This window comes from Phyllostomus hastatus, unplaced genomic scaffold, assembly GCF_019186645.2.
Source record: "Phyllostomus hastatus isolate PE091 unplaced genomic scaffold, TTU_PhHast_1.1 phas_scaffold_46, whole genome shotgun sequence".
Lineage (NCBI taxonomy): Eukaryota > Metazoa > Chordata > Mammalia > Chiroptera > Phyllostomidae > Phyllostomus > Phyllostomus hastatus.
In genome coordinates, this window is record NW_025334032.1 from 5,959,314 (window position 1) to 5,974,531 (window position 15,218).

General features: G+C 49.4%; 1 protein-coding gene across 1 annotated transcript; it reads left to right on the forward strand.

The window, feature by feature from the left end:
• Positions 1-9,994: 9,994 nt before the first annotated feature.
• On the forward strand, positions 9,995-14,704 carry ZIC2 (Zic family member 2). The gene is made up of 3 exons (XM_045821494.1): positions 9,995-11,295; positions 13,022-13,185; positions 13,404-14,704. The coding sequence occupies exons 1-3, from the start codon at positions 10,224-10,226 to the stop codon at positions 13,746-13,748; spliced, it is 1,581 nt and encodes a 526-aa protein (XP_045677450.1). The 5' UTR covers positions 9,995-10,223; the 3' UTR covers positions 13,749-14,704.
• Positions 14,705-15,218: the final 514 nt, after the last annotated feature.

Consider the following 15,218-nt stretch of genomic DNA (forward strand, 5'->3'; position numbering starts at 1 on the left):
GAGTGAACACCACATTTGAGCTGCACAGTGGGACAGAGATTTTGGAAATGGCACGGGTGGGATTGGAGAGGGCCCCGTGATTGGCAGCAACCGCGGCTTCCCGATTGGCTCCCTTTCAGACGCTGGTCCCAGTGGAGATCCGCCCCGCTGTTCGTAACCGCCTTAGCTTCGCTTTGCGCCCCTTCCTCCATCAGAGCCTTGCGTCCCCGCCTCCCCGGGGATGCCCAAGTTGCACTTGCACAAAGTTTGTGCTAGACTTGCGCGCGCATCGCTCCTCGTTTCACAGACGCTGCTTGAGCAGAGCGCGCGCCGGCACGCGGCTGAAGGGCGAGTTGTGGCTAAGGGCTGGGCCCCCCGGGAGGTGGGGCAGAAGGCAAGGAGGTGTCCCCAACTTCAAAAACCTCCGCCTCAGCGCAAGCAGAAGCACTTTCCAATGACCACACGCTTCCCTTGGAAGAGCCCTAGGCTGCTCTCTGGAGAAAGAGTGAGCAGATGTTCGCCGGTCATCATACTTGTAGAGGTGATGCTAGGAACTTATTTGAGAAGGACACCAATCTGCCAAACGCTCACGTAGGGCTCCGACAGGAGGCGGAATGAGGAAGGGTATTAAAGTCCTATTGGTTGCAAAACAATTTGAATCATTTGGCTCTACTAAGCACAAAGTGTGGTCAAAATAAATCTTTCCCAAAAGGAACCGTTTTACTTCGACTTTTTAGCCCATGGAGGCCCTTTCAATACAGTTCAAAGGAATTGGCTTGAAATGTAATCTCGCTGCTGGTCGGTTCTGGATCTACCACTTCCAATTGGCTTTGGGGGGAGGGGGGACATCTTGTAGCGATTTTAACTTTTGCCTCTGGTAGATACAGTGGCAGGGCAGGCCAAACAGCTTGTCTCTAGAGGAAAGCAGCTAAGTAAACAATATCCTTTAAGAAGAATTTTTCCTTCCAGTTCAGAACGCACAACATGTGTGCCTCAGTTTCTTCAAAAGGACCATAAATTAGAATTGACCCAAGAAAATAATTATTTTTAAATCAAGCAAATATCTTCGCTACTTATTTACTACTAGAATAACCTTCTGCCTTGTTATCGTTTTCTAACAAATTGATATAGCAAGAGATATGTTTTATTTTAAAATCATAAAAACTGGCTTTTAATAAAATGAACCCTGTATCTTTCAAGTGATTTCCTATCAACTTAGTTTAAAAAGAGAAATAGATTCCTGCATTACTTTTTAGGGGACAGAAAACTGTGGCATCTCCCAAACTTCAAGGTTCTTAATGTCCCAGAGTTTCATTTCAGCTTTTAAAAATTAAAGCATAGTAAAATTTTGTGATGTTCCAAGATGCGCAAAATTTAAAGTCAGGGTTTTTTAATTTTTATTTTGTTGCCCTGCATAAAATTATTTGTAAAAAAAAAAATGATAGTGGCGAAAATGATTTTTTTCCTTCTGGGAACAATGAAACATTATCAGTTTAATTCATTTTCAATCCATGTAAAAATAGACTGCATAAAGCCATAATCTGGAGATGGTCCTGGGAAGAGGAAAGAAATATTTTTGAAAGAGCTGATCCAATAACCCCATTTACATTGGTATGAATAATGTTTAACTGGAACTGACTTATTAGCCCAGGGAATGTAATTTCTCTTATAAAACTGACAGCCAAGCAAAGAAAGTACTACAAATTTCAAATAGTTTTTTTTATTTTTTTTATGAAATTCAAATACAGTGAAATAAGAAAGACATGAGTGCAAACACAATTACAAATGTTTCAATAAATAACAGTGACAAAATCCACATCTGTATTTAGGGAGGACAAGTCCTTTTACCATTTCATTTCAAAGACTCAAAACATGTCAAGCCAAACCAGCAATAGTAGAGCGAGGACTGTGCCATCTCTATGGATGGTTTCTGGGGGAAAGCATCATATATGGAATTGTCACCACTGTCTTCATTTCCTCTCAGAACATTTCAAGTAAGTTCCCTTTATTTGAATTCCTTGGCAATGAGTGTCAGTCAGTACTTGCATAATGGAAGCTTTACATTCAATCCTGCAAGTTATAAGTAAAAACAAAACAAAGAGAATGAATAAAGAACATAACCAAAACATTGCCTTTAATACGAACTGTTGAGCATTTTTATTGTGCAATAAAAAGGGTACCTCCACCGCTTTCAAAATAGCTTTTTCTCAAAATTATAACTGCTTTGTTTTATTGAATTGCTGAAATTTAATGGTTTAATGAGTAAAGGCATGAAGGAGAGGCTGTAAAAATGTGAATAATGGTGCAGCACAGCCGAGCGGAATCTGGAACCCGCCTCCTTGTACAACTCTTGTTAAACACAGCGTGATATGTATCTGTCATCGATTTAATATGTCTTAATTCAGATATAGTTCCCTAATCAATTTCTTTTTATGGACATCTAAAAAAATCTTAGGAAATAATAGAGATTTGGGTGGCGATTGGAAAGAGGGATATTTACACAGTGCATTTAATGAAGATTTGCAAATTTATGACCAAACCCAGACCCTAAAAAGATAATTGACTCAGGTAAATTGTCTTGAGATGCTAATTCTTAAAAGGAAGAACTGGGAACAAAATTCAATCAACACCAATAAGAGGCCAATAAACTGCCTGCCAATTAAACCTGAGAATAGGCCTAGCTAGATGGTCAGCAGAAAGGCTCTCAGTGAATTTCCGGATTGCCTTTCTTTATTTCAAAACAAGAAAGAGCTTCTTATTTTGTAGACGCGTTTTTTATTATTGTGATGATCTGCCTAACCCAGGTGCGCTGTTTCTTTTTCAAGCTATTTGAAAGTCAGATCAGACCCCCTTAACATCCCGAGTTTCTAAAGACCTGTGTCACACTTCCTAAATAAACACCAACAATTTCCAGGGAGTTGAAGAAAATCATACTGGTGGGGAAGGGGTATAGAAGTCGTTATTCCAGTTCTCCTGTGGTTTTAGTGCTATATTTTCGCGTTGGTGCTGGTAGTCAGGGCCGATCATCGAAACTCATGCCCTTGTCTGCACTTAGGCAGTGGAGGTGCTTGTGTGGGGGGGTCTCAGCGTGGCAATACATGGAAATGCCCTTTCGAGGGTTAACAGGTGTTCTTAGGGGAGAATCTATCTCCAGACTTCACTGTTGCACCCCCCAACCCCACCCTCCTCTGAGCCCCAAACAAAAGCGCGAGAAGGTTGGGAGGTAAAGAGTAAAACACCGAGGCCCTGAACCAAGTCTCGCTCAGCTGCCTAAAGGCAACAGGCCGGATCTCTGGGGGATGCCCAAGCTGGCGCTAACGGCTTCCCGCTGCGCGGAGTAGGGGTGGGGGTTTGCAGCTCTCGGGTGCCCTCCTCTCGTCACTGAACCCAGCCAAGTTTCCCTGCGATGGCTGTGGGCAATTAATAACTCTAAGGGAAGTGAATTGAACATTTCCTGGCTTTTGAGCCTTTGTTTGATTGTTTCTGCAGCGGGGGGAGGGGATAAGCCCGGGTCGGTGAGGTGGATAAGAAAGGAGCTGGGGGAACCACCTAGCCTTTTATTGCCCTTTCGATTGCTTTACTGCTCTCCGGTCCCGAGTGGTTTCCGTGAGAGCGGCTTCCTTGCAGAAGGGCTGGATGCCCAACGAATTTGGAGCGCTTAGTGCCATTTGGATCGCGCAAGAGGCGGGTTCAAGAGCGAACACGTTATCCAGAGTTAGCCGAGGGATTAAAGTACTTTGAAGCCCAGACGAAAGGCGGCAGTGGGTGCTCAAATGGGAGAAGGAGAGTTACTAGCAGACATTGAGAAAAGGGGTTATACACTCGAGAACTCTTTAGGCCGAGGTGAGGTGGTCAAAGGGGCCCTCAAAGCTGCGTTTTATTGAGTTTTGTCACGGCCGGAAGTGACAAGGACTTTGGGTTCAAGGGCTTTTCCCAAATCAGGCTCTCCAGGAGTCTAGACAGTGAGGTTCTCGATTACCAACCCACCTGCACTGGGCAGGAACCAGATCCCCACCCTCCTGCCCTCACCACTAGCGTTCTGTTCTGACCTCGGGGAGCCGAGACCCGGCCCAGGGGTGTTGAGTGCTCTGAAGCGCGCAGCCCTCTGAGCGCCTCTGTAAGTGTTACCTCTTTTTTTCCTCCCTTCTAAGCTCAGGCAACACAGATACTTGTGGGGCTAAGAGTAACCAAAAATTTGCTTTTTGCTGAAGTTTATGATCCCTGTCACTTTTACATGGGTTCATGTAAACGACGATTTTTTTTTTCCAAAGCAAAAGATTGGTATTGTATGGCTGTGATTGAAATGTTAGTTTCCTTGGGTTTGGGATTTGTTCGTTTGAGATACTCAAGAATTGGACACACCCCCATGTCCACCTGACTTCAGTGGTTAAAAGCCCTTGAAAAATTATGGCTCTCTTTACTTCCCCACTATTAAAAAGTAAACGGAGTAAAATTGGCCTGTCATCAAATATTCTCACTTGGTTCTCAATCATTTTTACCCTCAGAGATAGGGGTAGTTCGATAAAGGCCTCTGACCCACATTTGACCGGTAGGACTGGTAAATTCTTGGGAAATGCCTAATTATTGTGTTTCAAAATATGCTTATAAGGTCAAAACAGGGACCACAAAATTCCTTATGTGTTCATGGTTCATATAACCACCCAGTGTTATTTATATTGGCTTCGAGATGAGTTCTCCCTTCATTCTTTATCCTGTAAGATGTTTTTGAGTGGGGGATAAAGGAGGAACTGAGATGGTGTTGTTTTTGTTTTTTTTATTTCAAATTTTGTGGGTAATTCCTTCCACTTCACACCCCTTCCAATATCTATACTTCAATATTTGAAGAAGCTGTTGAGATAAATCAAATAGTGACACGTTGATGGATTTACTTGTGTGAGCAATATGGTTGACATATGGCATTGTTATTTATGAATGACAGCATAAATTGTATTACAAAGTCTATTGCAATAATACTGCAGTTTATTGGAAAGCTGCTTGCCTGTCACTGGTATTCAACCTCCCTGGATGTAGTTCGCCTGGGAACCCAAAGGATACCAGTCCTCAAAATAATTAAACACATTCATGTAAGCTAATGACTCCTGTTTTTGGTTTATTTTCGTTTTGTTTTACAGCAATAGAAACACTCTCATCAGGAAAGAGGAAATGAAGTAAGGACAATTAGTTTTCTTCCATTTGCAAAATCACAACCACTGTCACATAGAAATGTTGGCATCTATTTTTTTCTGAGTCCCTAATGGCAAATACACAAACATTTGTATCCCTATCACTACAGTGCTGGTGAACATATATTTTATATAGAGACAGTTTATAAGGCTAGTTACAGAATAGTAAATTTTAACTGTAGGGAGAAGAGAAGTTCTTTTAGCAGACAGGAGAGGGCCTTATCCTATGATACCTTCCTACCTCCACTCAACCTCCCCCTTCTTAAAAATGGCATTTAAAAGTTACAACATTGGCTGAGATTTTCACAATTTCCCTTTCTTTTATATCACAGATTTCCCCTCCTTTTATATTACACTTCTCTAAAGCTCTGACAAAGAACTTTTGTTCTACATGGGTCTTACAGAGGAGGCTCCCCCACCACACACGTGGCCCTTCATGGGTCAGGGGTCATCCAGCCCAGGAGTGGCTGAGAGCACTGAATCAAAGGTGACCTGCAACTTAATATCCTGTTGATGATCTTGTTGAATTTGTGTCTGTGATGCAGAGGATGGTGCTGAAATCTTGTAAAATCCTTCCTTCCTTATTTCCTTCTTTCCTTCCTTCCTTCCTTCTTTTTGTTTGATGTATATAGACAACTGATTTCACATTTGTTTCTCCCATCTCTTCCCCCATATACACCTTTTCCTTAGGATTAAAATTAAAGTTTGGATGATATAGCCACTGAGTGTTTCTCTTTTCTAATTTAAAGGCTGATTTTGTTTGCTTGTTTGTTTTTGGCTTTTGATGGCCAGCAAGATATACGTGTGTGTGTACATATACACTGTTTTTATGTATATGTACACACACACACACACACACACACACACAAACTCACCACACTACAAAGGAATACAGTCAACCATTCACAGAGGTCCACAACAGCATCAAGGTGCTCAGTGAATGAGTGCCCAGGCTTTTGGTGTGTGTGTGTGTGTGTGTGTGTGTGTGTGTGTTTTAAGACAACCCGAATTCTTGGTCGCACTGCCATTCCCTCCATTTGCCGGGACAAGTAAGCAAGCCCTGGCGCCCAGGGGCCCGCTATGCAGGGATATCCACAGATAGCAAAACCCCTACCCTCGCCAGCTTGGCGCAGGCTCAGTGAGATCTCAAAAGAACAATTTTGGAAAACTTACAAAGAGGGGACATATTTGCCCGACGGAAACAGTTGTGGGTCCAGAGAATCTGACATCGCAACAGCGGGCCCTTCCGGAAACCTGTTGAAAAACTGAATTCACTCACACGGTGCAAAATGCAGCTTGGCCGCTTTTTTTCTCTCCCGCGAAGGAACCCAAATGTACTTTTGGGGCAATGACTGAAAAGCCTTTGTAGGGTTTTGTTTCCCCCTTGCTTTCTTGGGCGCTCTTTCATTTCCTTTCCCTTCTTAAAAACAAAACAACAACAAAAACGTGTCACGAGATATAGGGGCTTTGCGGCTTGTAGAGAAATAAAACACTATTAAGAGGGGCCGGCGACGTGACTTTGAACTTGGCTCAGCTCCTGTGTGCTTCAGAGAGAGGAGAACTAGAGTGGAGAAAGAATAGCCAAGAAAGCCCAGCCTGCGGGATCTCCAGTGGGAATTAAGACGTCTGCCCCACCACCCGGCTGCGCACGGTCTCCGGAATCCAACGCGAGCCGGCGTCCAGCCGCGCCCGCCCGAAACGCCAGCGCTGCAAGAGAGGAATCAAAACGAAAGGAGAGAATGGGGCAAGGAGGAGAGGGATAGAGGAGTGGAGAGAAGGCGAGAAAGTGGAAAAAGAGGAAAACTCGACCTCTGATGGCTTGAAAGAAGGAAGAGAAGTGAGGTTTTGGATGTGCAGGATTGCTATTCTCACGATCAACTTCTAATAAAATACTTTTTTGGAAAAATTTTTGGAGTAAGCTTTTCAGTTATTCCCCCCTCCATGTAAATTGACGAATAAAGTAAACAAGTGTGAAAGGCTGGGCATTGATTGGGCTGTTGTTGTTTGTTTGTTTGTTTGTTCCTTTATCAGGACATTTTTTCTGACTGGAGATTTTTCTCTTTTCTCTCAGTCTCAATCTTAGGTCCCTTTCTGTTTAGGGGAGCAGTTTGGCATTTGCCTTCCCCTGCATTTGCTTTCCCCAGCCCCCCTTCATACAAAGGGTGGTGTGTGGAAAAGAGGAACATTTCCGCCTTTCAGGGAAGGCGATAATCTCCAGCTACAAGGCACATTTTTGGGCTTTCAGACTAGATGCTGCGGCATCCCTTCTTCTTACTCCTCCACCCCACCGCGGGAGTGGGGGTGGGGAACAGCGGGGGAGAACAGGGCCCCTTATGCAACGGGCTGAGGCCAGCTTCGACCTTGAGACCCGCTTAAGCCGGGAGAGGCTGCCTGTGCCGGCGCTAGGGAGCCCAGGTTCTGCTAGCAATAGAAATCTAGAGTGGTCTTTCCTCGTTTTTGTCTATTTCATTTCAACATGAAAAATTTAAATGCATGTTGATTATTTTCTCTTACTTGAATTTTATTTCAACTCTCCAAAATTTGTAAATAAAAGCAGTTCTCCTCCGACTTTGCATTCACACCTTCGCAGCCTCCGGGCCCGCTGTTCGCTCTCCTGTTACCTCGGAAGCGCAAGCTTTCCGCCGCGGGACAGGAAATGTCTACAGCGGCCAACCTGGAGCCCGTGGCGGGGGCGGGGCGGGTCGCCGGAGCCCCGGGGCGGAAGGCCAAGTCGTGCGCCACACAAGGAAGCGTCTTGCGGCCGCACCACCACCCTTGTATGGGGGGAAGAAAAGTTCCCCACTCCTGGAGGAGTGATAGAGATCTTCTAGAAGCCGTGCCAATCTGGAGATTTCTTCTCCGGAGCCCCTGACCCCACGTCCGAACTCCAACCTGGGCCTTTCTTGGAGGCGCGCCTCGCCCCCGCCCCCGCATGCTGCCCACCCCACCGGGTATCTACCCCGAAGGTGACACTATCTTTAAACGACTTCCAACCCCGTCCCTCGAGGGGGCCGCTGCCCAGTGTTTAATGCTGTAACAGGAGCAAAACTCTGGCGACTGGGAGAACCGAGGGAGCGGAACAGTCGGGGCGGGGGGGGGGGCGGGCGGACCCAGCCCGTGAGGGGATGGGTCTGGGTGAGTTTCCACGGAATAGGAGGAAAGGCCATGCCTGTCTTTATCTAGGCCCACCATCGTGCACCTGTGTTTTCAAGACCACCGAGCAAGTTTACAAAATGGGGAGGAAAGAGATAGGGAACGTGTCAACTAATCAAAACATCGGCCCCCAGTCTGCTCCCCAGACGTGCTTCTGGCGGGGCCCAGGGCCTGTTGTGTCGCGGCACGCAGGGCCTCTCCGCCCGGAGGCCCAGAACTACTAGCCACGTTCTGGAGCGGCGAGGGGTACCGGCTTTCGGTGCCCACCGGGTTAGGCTCTGGTCCGCGGGCAGTCGTTTGCCTTTGCGGAAGGGCGCGTGAGCAGTGCGCTGTCCGCTCCCAGCCGAGGACCCTGTAACCTCCCGGCCCGGTCCCGCGCCACGTCGGGCGCCAGGCTCCGGGGAGCGGCGCGGTCGGCTGGGACAGGAGCTGCAGCGCGGAGAGCGCTGGGTAAGAGCGGGGCCCGACGCTGCCGCGATCCTCCGCGGCGGGAGACGCCGGGAGCTTCGAAGACGCGAGGGAGGAGGGTGGACCTGCCGCTGGGCGGGGGCGCGGGACTGACGGGGCCGCCACAGCCAATGGTGGCGCCGGTGGGGCGGGCGGGGCGAGAGTCGCGGTTAAAGGGGCGGTGTGACCTGGCGCTGGGGAGAGGGAGGCCGGGGAGGGAGATGTGGGGGCTAGGGAGGAGGGGAGGGGAAAAGGAGGAGACAAAAAATAAAAAATAAAAAAGACTACGGCGTCAGTGGAGCCCACTGAAATAAACAGGTGGAGACGGGGGCGAACGGACCCCATTTCAGCTAAAAGGGGCCAAATGCTTTGGCCTCTTCGCATTTTGCGGGGGCCGCGGCTTCTGACCAGTCCTCGCGGTTGCGGCCGTCCGTTTCGGGTCCAGCGCCCGGGGCCGCGAGCTGGAGGGAGGGGGCGACCTAGAGATCACTTTTTTTTATTGTTGTTATTGTTTTAAAGCCCAGCCCCCCCTTTCCTCCGCTCGCTTTTTCCCACCCATAACCTCTCCTCTCCCTTCCCTCCTCCCGAACTTAAAGAAAGAGGGAGCCGCGCAGCAGCTTCCTCCATCTGGGGGAATTCGTGCTGCCATAAGTTTAGTACGCCAGGCGCAGCCAATGCCAAGCGCGGAGGACCTGGAGGGCTAAACACTGCGGCCGCAGCGCCGAACAATACAGGTCGCGCGCAGGAGGAAGCGGCCGAAGGAGCGCGCCGCGGAGAAGGCGCCTGGCCTCCACCCGCTGCCCCAGCACCCTGGCGGCGGTCAGGTGGAGCTGCGGGAGCGCCTCGGCGCCAAGCGTGGAACTCGCCTCCGTCCGCTCCTCGCCAGCCGGCCTGGCCCACGTACTACCGCCGCTCTCGGACACCGTGGCCCCACCGCTACAGTGATTTCATTTTGCGGGTGCCTCTTGGCGTTGCCTGGCTGGTGGTCCGCAGGGCGCGCGCTAGAGAGTGAGTGTGCGCGCGCTCGCGGGTGCGCGCAGGGGTGGGGGCGGCGGCGCTACTCTCGCCCCCCTCCGACTCCCCTCTCTGCTCGCTCCCCACACCTCCCTGCTGTTCCCTCCTCCCGCCCCCCTCCCCTGCCCTGCCCTGCCCGCCCGCCCCCGCCGCAGCTCCTTTAATACACTTTGGTTCTCCGCCTGGCTTTGGACTCTTCTCCTCCTCCACCTCCTCCTCCTCCCGCGCCTCCTCCTCTTCCTCTCCGCGCCTTCCTTCGACTCCCGGACGCCCGAAGCAGATCCAGGCGGCAGAGGCGGTGGGAGCTAAAGCGCTGGTCTCCGGGCTCAAGCTACCACCCCCGCTGCCTGCTCTTGGAGCCGGGCGGCTCCTAGACTCACTGTGCACGGAGCGGGTGTGGGAGCCTAGAAAGCAAAGGGCTCGCCGGGGCGGGCGGGCGCGCTGGCCATGCTGCTGGACGCGGGGCCGCAGTTCCCGGCCATCGGGGTGGGCAGCTTCGCGCGCCACCATCATCACTCAGCTGCAGCCGCGGCGGCGGCGGCGGCAGAAATGCAGGATCGTGAACTGAGCCTGGCGGCGGCGCAGAACGGTTTCGTGGACTCCGCGGCTGCTCACATGGGCGCCTTCAAGCTCAACCCGGGTGCCCACGAGCTGTCCCCGGGCCAGAGCTCAGCGTTCACGTCTCAGGGCCCCGGCGCCTACCCTGGTTCCGCTGCGGCCGCCGCCGCTGCCGCGGCACTCGGGCCCCACGCCGCGCACGTCGGCTCCTACTCCGGGCCGCCCTTCAACTCCACCCGGGACTTTCTGTTTCGTAGCCGCGGCTTCGGAGACTCGGCGCCGGGAGGCGGGCAGCACGGGCTATTTGGGCCAGGAGCTGGCGGCTTGCACCACGCGCACTCGGACGCGCAGGGCCACCTCCTCTTCCCCGGCCTCCCTGAGCAGCATGGGCCGCACGGCTCACAGAATGTGCTCAACGGGCAGATGCGCCTCGGGCTGCCAGGCGAAGTGTTCGGGCGATCGGAGCAGTACCGTCAGGTGGCCAGCCCGAGGACCGACCCGTACTCGGCCGCTCAGCTCCACAACCAGTACGGCCCCATGAATATGAACATGGGTATGAACATGGCAGCGGCCGCGGCCCACCACCACCACCATCACCATCACCCTGGTGCCTTTTTCCGCTACATGCGGCAGCAGTGCATCAAGCAGGAACTCATCTGCAAGTGGATCGACCCCGAGCAGCTGAGCAACCCCAAGAAGAGCTGCAACAAAACTTTCAGCACCATGCACGAGCTGGTGACCCACGTCTCAGTGGAGCATGTCGGCGGCCCGGAGCAGAGCAACCACGTCTGCTTCTGGGAGGAGTGTCCGCGCGAGGGCAAGCCCTTCAAGGCGAAATACAAACTGGTCAATCACATCCGTGTGCACACTGGCGAGAAGCCCTTTCCCTGTCCCTTCCCGGGCTGCGGCAAGGTCTTCGCGCGCTCCGAGAACCTCAAGATCCACAAAAGGACCCACACAGGTAACCGAGGGCCAGAACAGGGGATAGGGGTGGAGGGAAGAAGCTTTGGTTGGTTTTACTGAGAGAAACTCGTTGACTGCCATCCCTTAACACTGTATTGGGAGATGTTTTTGTGTGTGCGAGGGAGCCAACGGCTTGTTTTCGTTGGAAAATGAAAGACTCTTATTGAGCTGTTTTTTTTTCCATGTGTGGAAATTGAGTTTTTTATAACCAGTGTACACTTTGGGTGATGCAGTTGGTTCACTCGGTTCATAATTGCTCGGCCCGGTTAATAATTTCCATTCTAAATAGAGCGCACAAAGTAAAACTGCTCTCCAACTGCGTACTTGGGAATGGAGCCTTGAGAGGATTTGCCAGCTTGTCTGAATGTGCTTTTCTGCTTTGGGTGTGTCTGTTCGATTGGCTTGTGTTTTGCCACTTACTTTACTAGGGGTCCAAACGTCCTTTCAGAACTGTTTCCCATTAAGTGAGCGGAAAGGGTAAAATATGTCTCATTTTTAAAACCCATCTCAGGGTGGGTGGGATCTCAGTGGTTTGGGAAATCACCTAATGGCACCAGAGGGTTTCTTATTCCTAACCTGGACCGACGACCCTGCCAGCGAAGTCCCAGGGAACAATCGCGTGACAAGAGAGAGCCTCAAAAGAACGCACCTCTCGCTTCATAGATTACTCATCCATGACCACAGGTCCCAGCCAAAATCGTGCCAGACGATTTCCTAAAAGAAAGCCAAATGTTTTAGCAACTTCTACCGTCAATATTTACTCCGAAGTGGGGATGCGCCAGCGGCCTATTGTTCTCTTCCAGGAAGGGAGTTAGGCGAGGTGCGAGACAAGCTTTTAACAAGGTTTAAATTTTGAGAAATTTATTTGCATGAAATGCTTGCTTTCGATTCCTGTGTCTGAGCGGATGTCTTTAAAAAACAATTTAGGTGCTAATGAAATTTAACGTTAAATGGTCTCCTTTCCAAGTGGAACAATGTTCGTTCTCACACCTCTAAATGACTCCAAGCGTTTGGAATTCTGGCAACAGGATGCATGGGCCGCCAGAAAATTAACGGGAAGGTTTTGAAAGCCTTTGCTAACGTCCCCGCCCCCACTGCCTAGCCTGTGCCTCTTGGATCCCTAGATCTGCCTTTATCTTTAATATTTATCTTTTCTCCCCAACTTATTAAAAAATAACTGGAAGTGAGATTACAATTATGGTTAAGTTAATTTGCAGGATTTTGGACGAAAAATACTGGCTCAGTCACTATCCACAGCGTGTCCCCAAACAGCATACAGCAACTCCAAATCTAATTGCCCAAATTGCCCACTGGCCCCAGAGAGAAACTGACAGCAGCCCAGCAGTCTGTGTGATTTTCATAATGCCCCAAATATTTTGTCATAAATAACAGCTTCTCCATGGCGAGACTAAGTCGTTGGAAGTTACAAATCCAAGAAGCTCTATTGAAAGGCAGGCAGGGCCAGGTGCTACCCGATAGTTAAAACTTTGAGGAAATGAGTCAGTCTGGAAGAAAAGTAAAATATAAAATTGAAAAGCAGAACCATTAGGTGAGGACAGTTCATTTCACCTTAGCTTTGCTTAGAGGGGGCCCATCTGTTTAAGAGACCAGACCCTTCTTGATCTTTCTTCCTCCAGGAAGAGGCCTTGCCCCCTCCAGGATGGGTGGGAGTTCCCCAGGAGGTCTGGGTGTCCGTAGCAAGTGCCCGTGTTTGCCTTCTACAGGGGAGAAGCCGTTCCAGTGTGAGTTTGAGGGCTGCGACCGGCGCTTTGCTAACAGCAGCGATAGGAAGAAGCACATGCACGTCCACACCTCTGATAAGCCGTATCTGTGCAAGATGTGCGACAAGTCATACACGCACCCCAGCTCTCTTCGGAAACACATGAAGGTACCACCCGGGAGGCCAGGAAAGGGACAAAGCGGCCGGCTGTGGCACTGGCTCACAACCAGCCTGAATAACCTCAGCCGGCCTGGGAAGGCATGGGTTCCCCGGGGCCAGGGCGGCAGGGGATATTTCTGTGGGTGCTCCTCCGGGGGCCTGGCCCCACAGCAGCTGCACTCACACCCAGTCCCCTTTGGTCTCCCCTCCCGACTTTTGTTTTGCAGGTCCATGAGTCCTCTCCGCAGGGCTCTGAATCCTCCCCAGCTGCCAGCTCTGGCTATGAGTCCTCCACACCCCCGGGGTTGGTGTCCCCCAGCGCTGAGCCCCAAAGCAACTCCAACCTCTCACCGGCGGCGGCGGCGGCGGCGGCGGCAGCGGCGGCGGTGGCGGTGTCCGCGGTGCATCGGGGTGGAGGCTCAGGCAGCGGCGGTGCAGGCAGCAGCTCTGGCGGAGGCAGCGGTGGGGGCAGCGGGGCGGGAGGTGGGGGCGGCGGCAGCTCTGGTGGCGGCAGTGGAACTGCCGGGGGCCACAGTGGCCTCTCCTCCAACTTCAATGAATGGTACGTTTGAGGGGCTGGGGCCTCTCTCCTCCCAGTCCCCACCCTGGCGTAGCAGTCCTCCGTCACCCCGAGGGCACCCTGTGATTGTGTTGTTAAATTATGAATCTGATTTTTATGATGATTAAAATGATTTTACCAGCAGAAGGATTTTTAAAAGTTTTTTTAAAAAATAATCTAGGCATGAAAAGCAAAAATATCCCTAATGCAGTCTCTGAAGCTTAAAATAAAAAAGCGCCGTGAAAATATTGAACAAAACCCACTTTTCCTTCCCTCATGCCCTCTTTCCTTCTCACCCTGTTCCCAGTTTTCTGGCAAACTGTGTACATAGCAGACTCCTTCCTTCTCCGAGGTGGTTTTAATGGCTTTTTGGTGTATAGAAGTTTGTCCATTTGTAACCCTCTGGATTGCGTTCCTCCCTGCCTTCCCTTTTCCCAAAGTGATGGGTTTTTCTTTTCTCTTTTCAGTCTACTCGGTTTCTTTTTAAGTAATGTGGAAGAAAATGGTTTATTTTGTATTGTGATAATGAATATTGTAGGGTTTTTTTTTAATGAGGCAACTTGATTGTAAACTTCATACAACTATAGACTGGGAAAAAAATGAGCCGTGCCAAAGTCTCCCTTCTGTTTCTTCAACATACTGATCCACAGCACACACATATACACCACCAATGCTTGTGAATGTATTTTTCTGTTAGCTGGGTTTACATGTGATGTTTTAGTGCTTTTGCAAGTTCAATTTGTTAGTTTCTGTATGAAAGATTGTGGGAGGGAAATAAAGGTTGTACTGTTAGCTTTTTCCTTAATAACACCCTTCCTTTTGTAAATACCCATTACCATATTTATCCATTTGTAATTAAATTATGGTATTAACTTGCTACAGAGGAAACAATATTTATAAAGAATGTTTCTTAACTATAAATATGTACAATTGTGGGCATAAACTGTTTCAGATTTTTTATTTGAAGGTTTTAAGTGGCTTGATCATTTCTTGTGATATGTTTTGAAAGTAATGCATACAGAAATATAATAAAATGTGTTGAAACTGCATGAACATACCATTTTTTTCTAGCAAAGTTATTGGAGAAATGGGAATGAAGCAGCTGAGGAGGGTTCACATGGGCATGGATCAGCTGTACCACCTCACATTCTGGGAAGGAAGGTATATGTATGTGTAGAAACGGCCAAACTGCCCCTTTGGCAGAAAGTCTCAAAATTCTTTTCTATGCCCTTTGTTTTATAGCTGAGAGTGAATTAAATTTTTGGAAAGCCTCTGTGAGGAACGGTGGCAGGAACTTTCAGAGTTTCTAATGGCTCCATTATCTGAGGGAATGCCATTCTTTCAGCTACTTAGACTGGATTTAAAAGCACTAAATATTTCCTTATTCTTTGTTTTCCCTTATCCCTGCCCCCTTTCCTGTCCCTCTGGAAAGCTAAGGTAGAGTTATTTTTAATTGCACATTTAAAACTGAGCTGAGTACTTT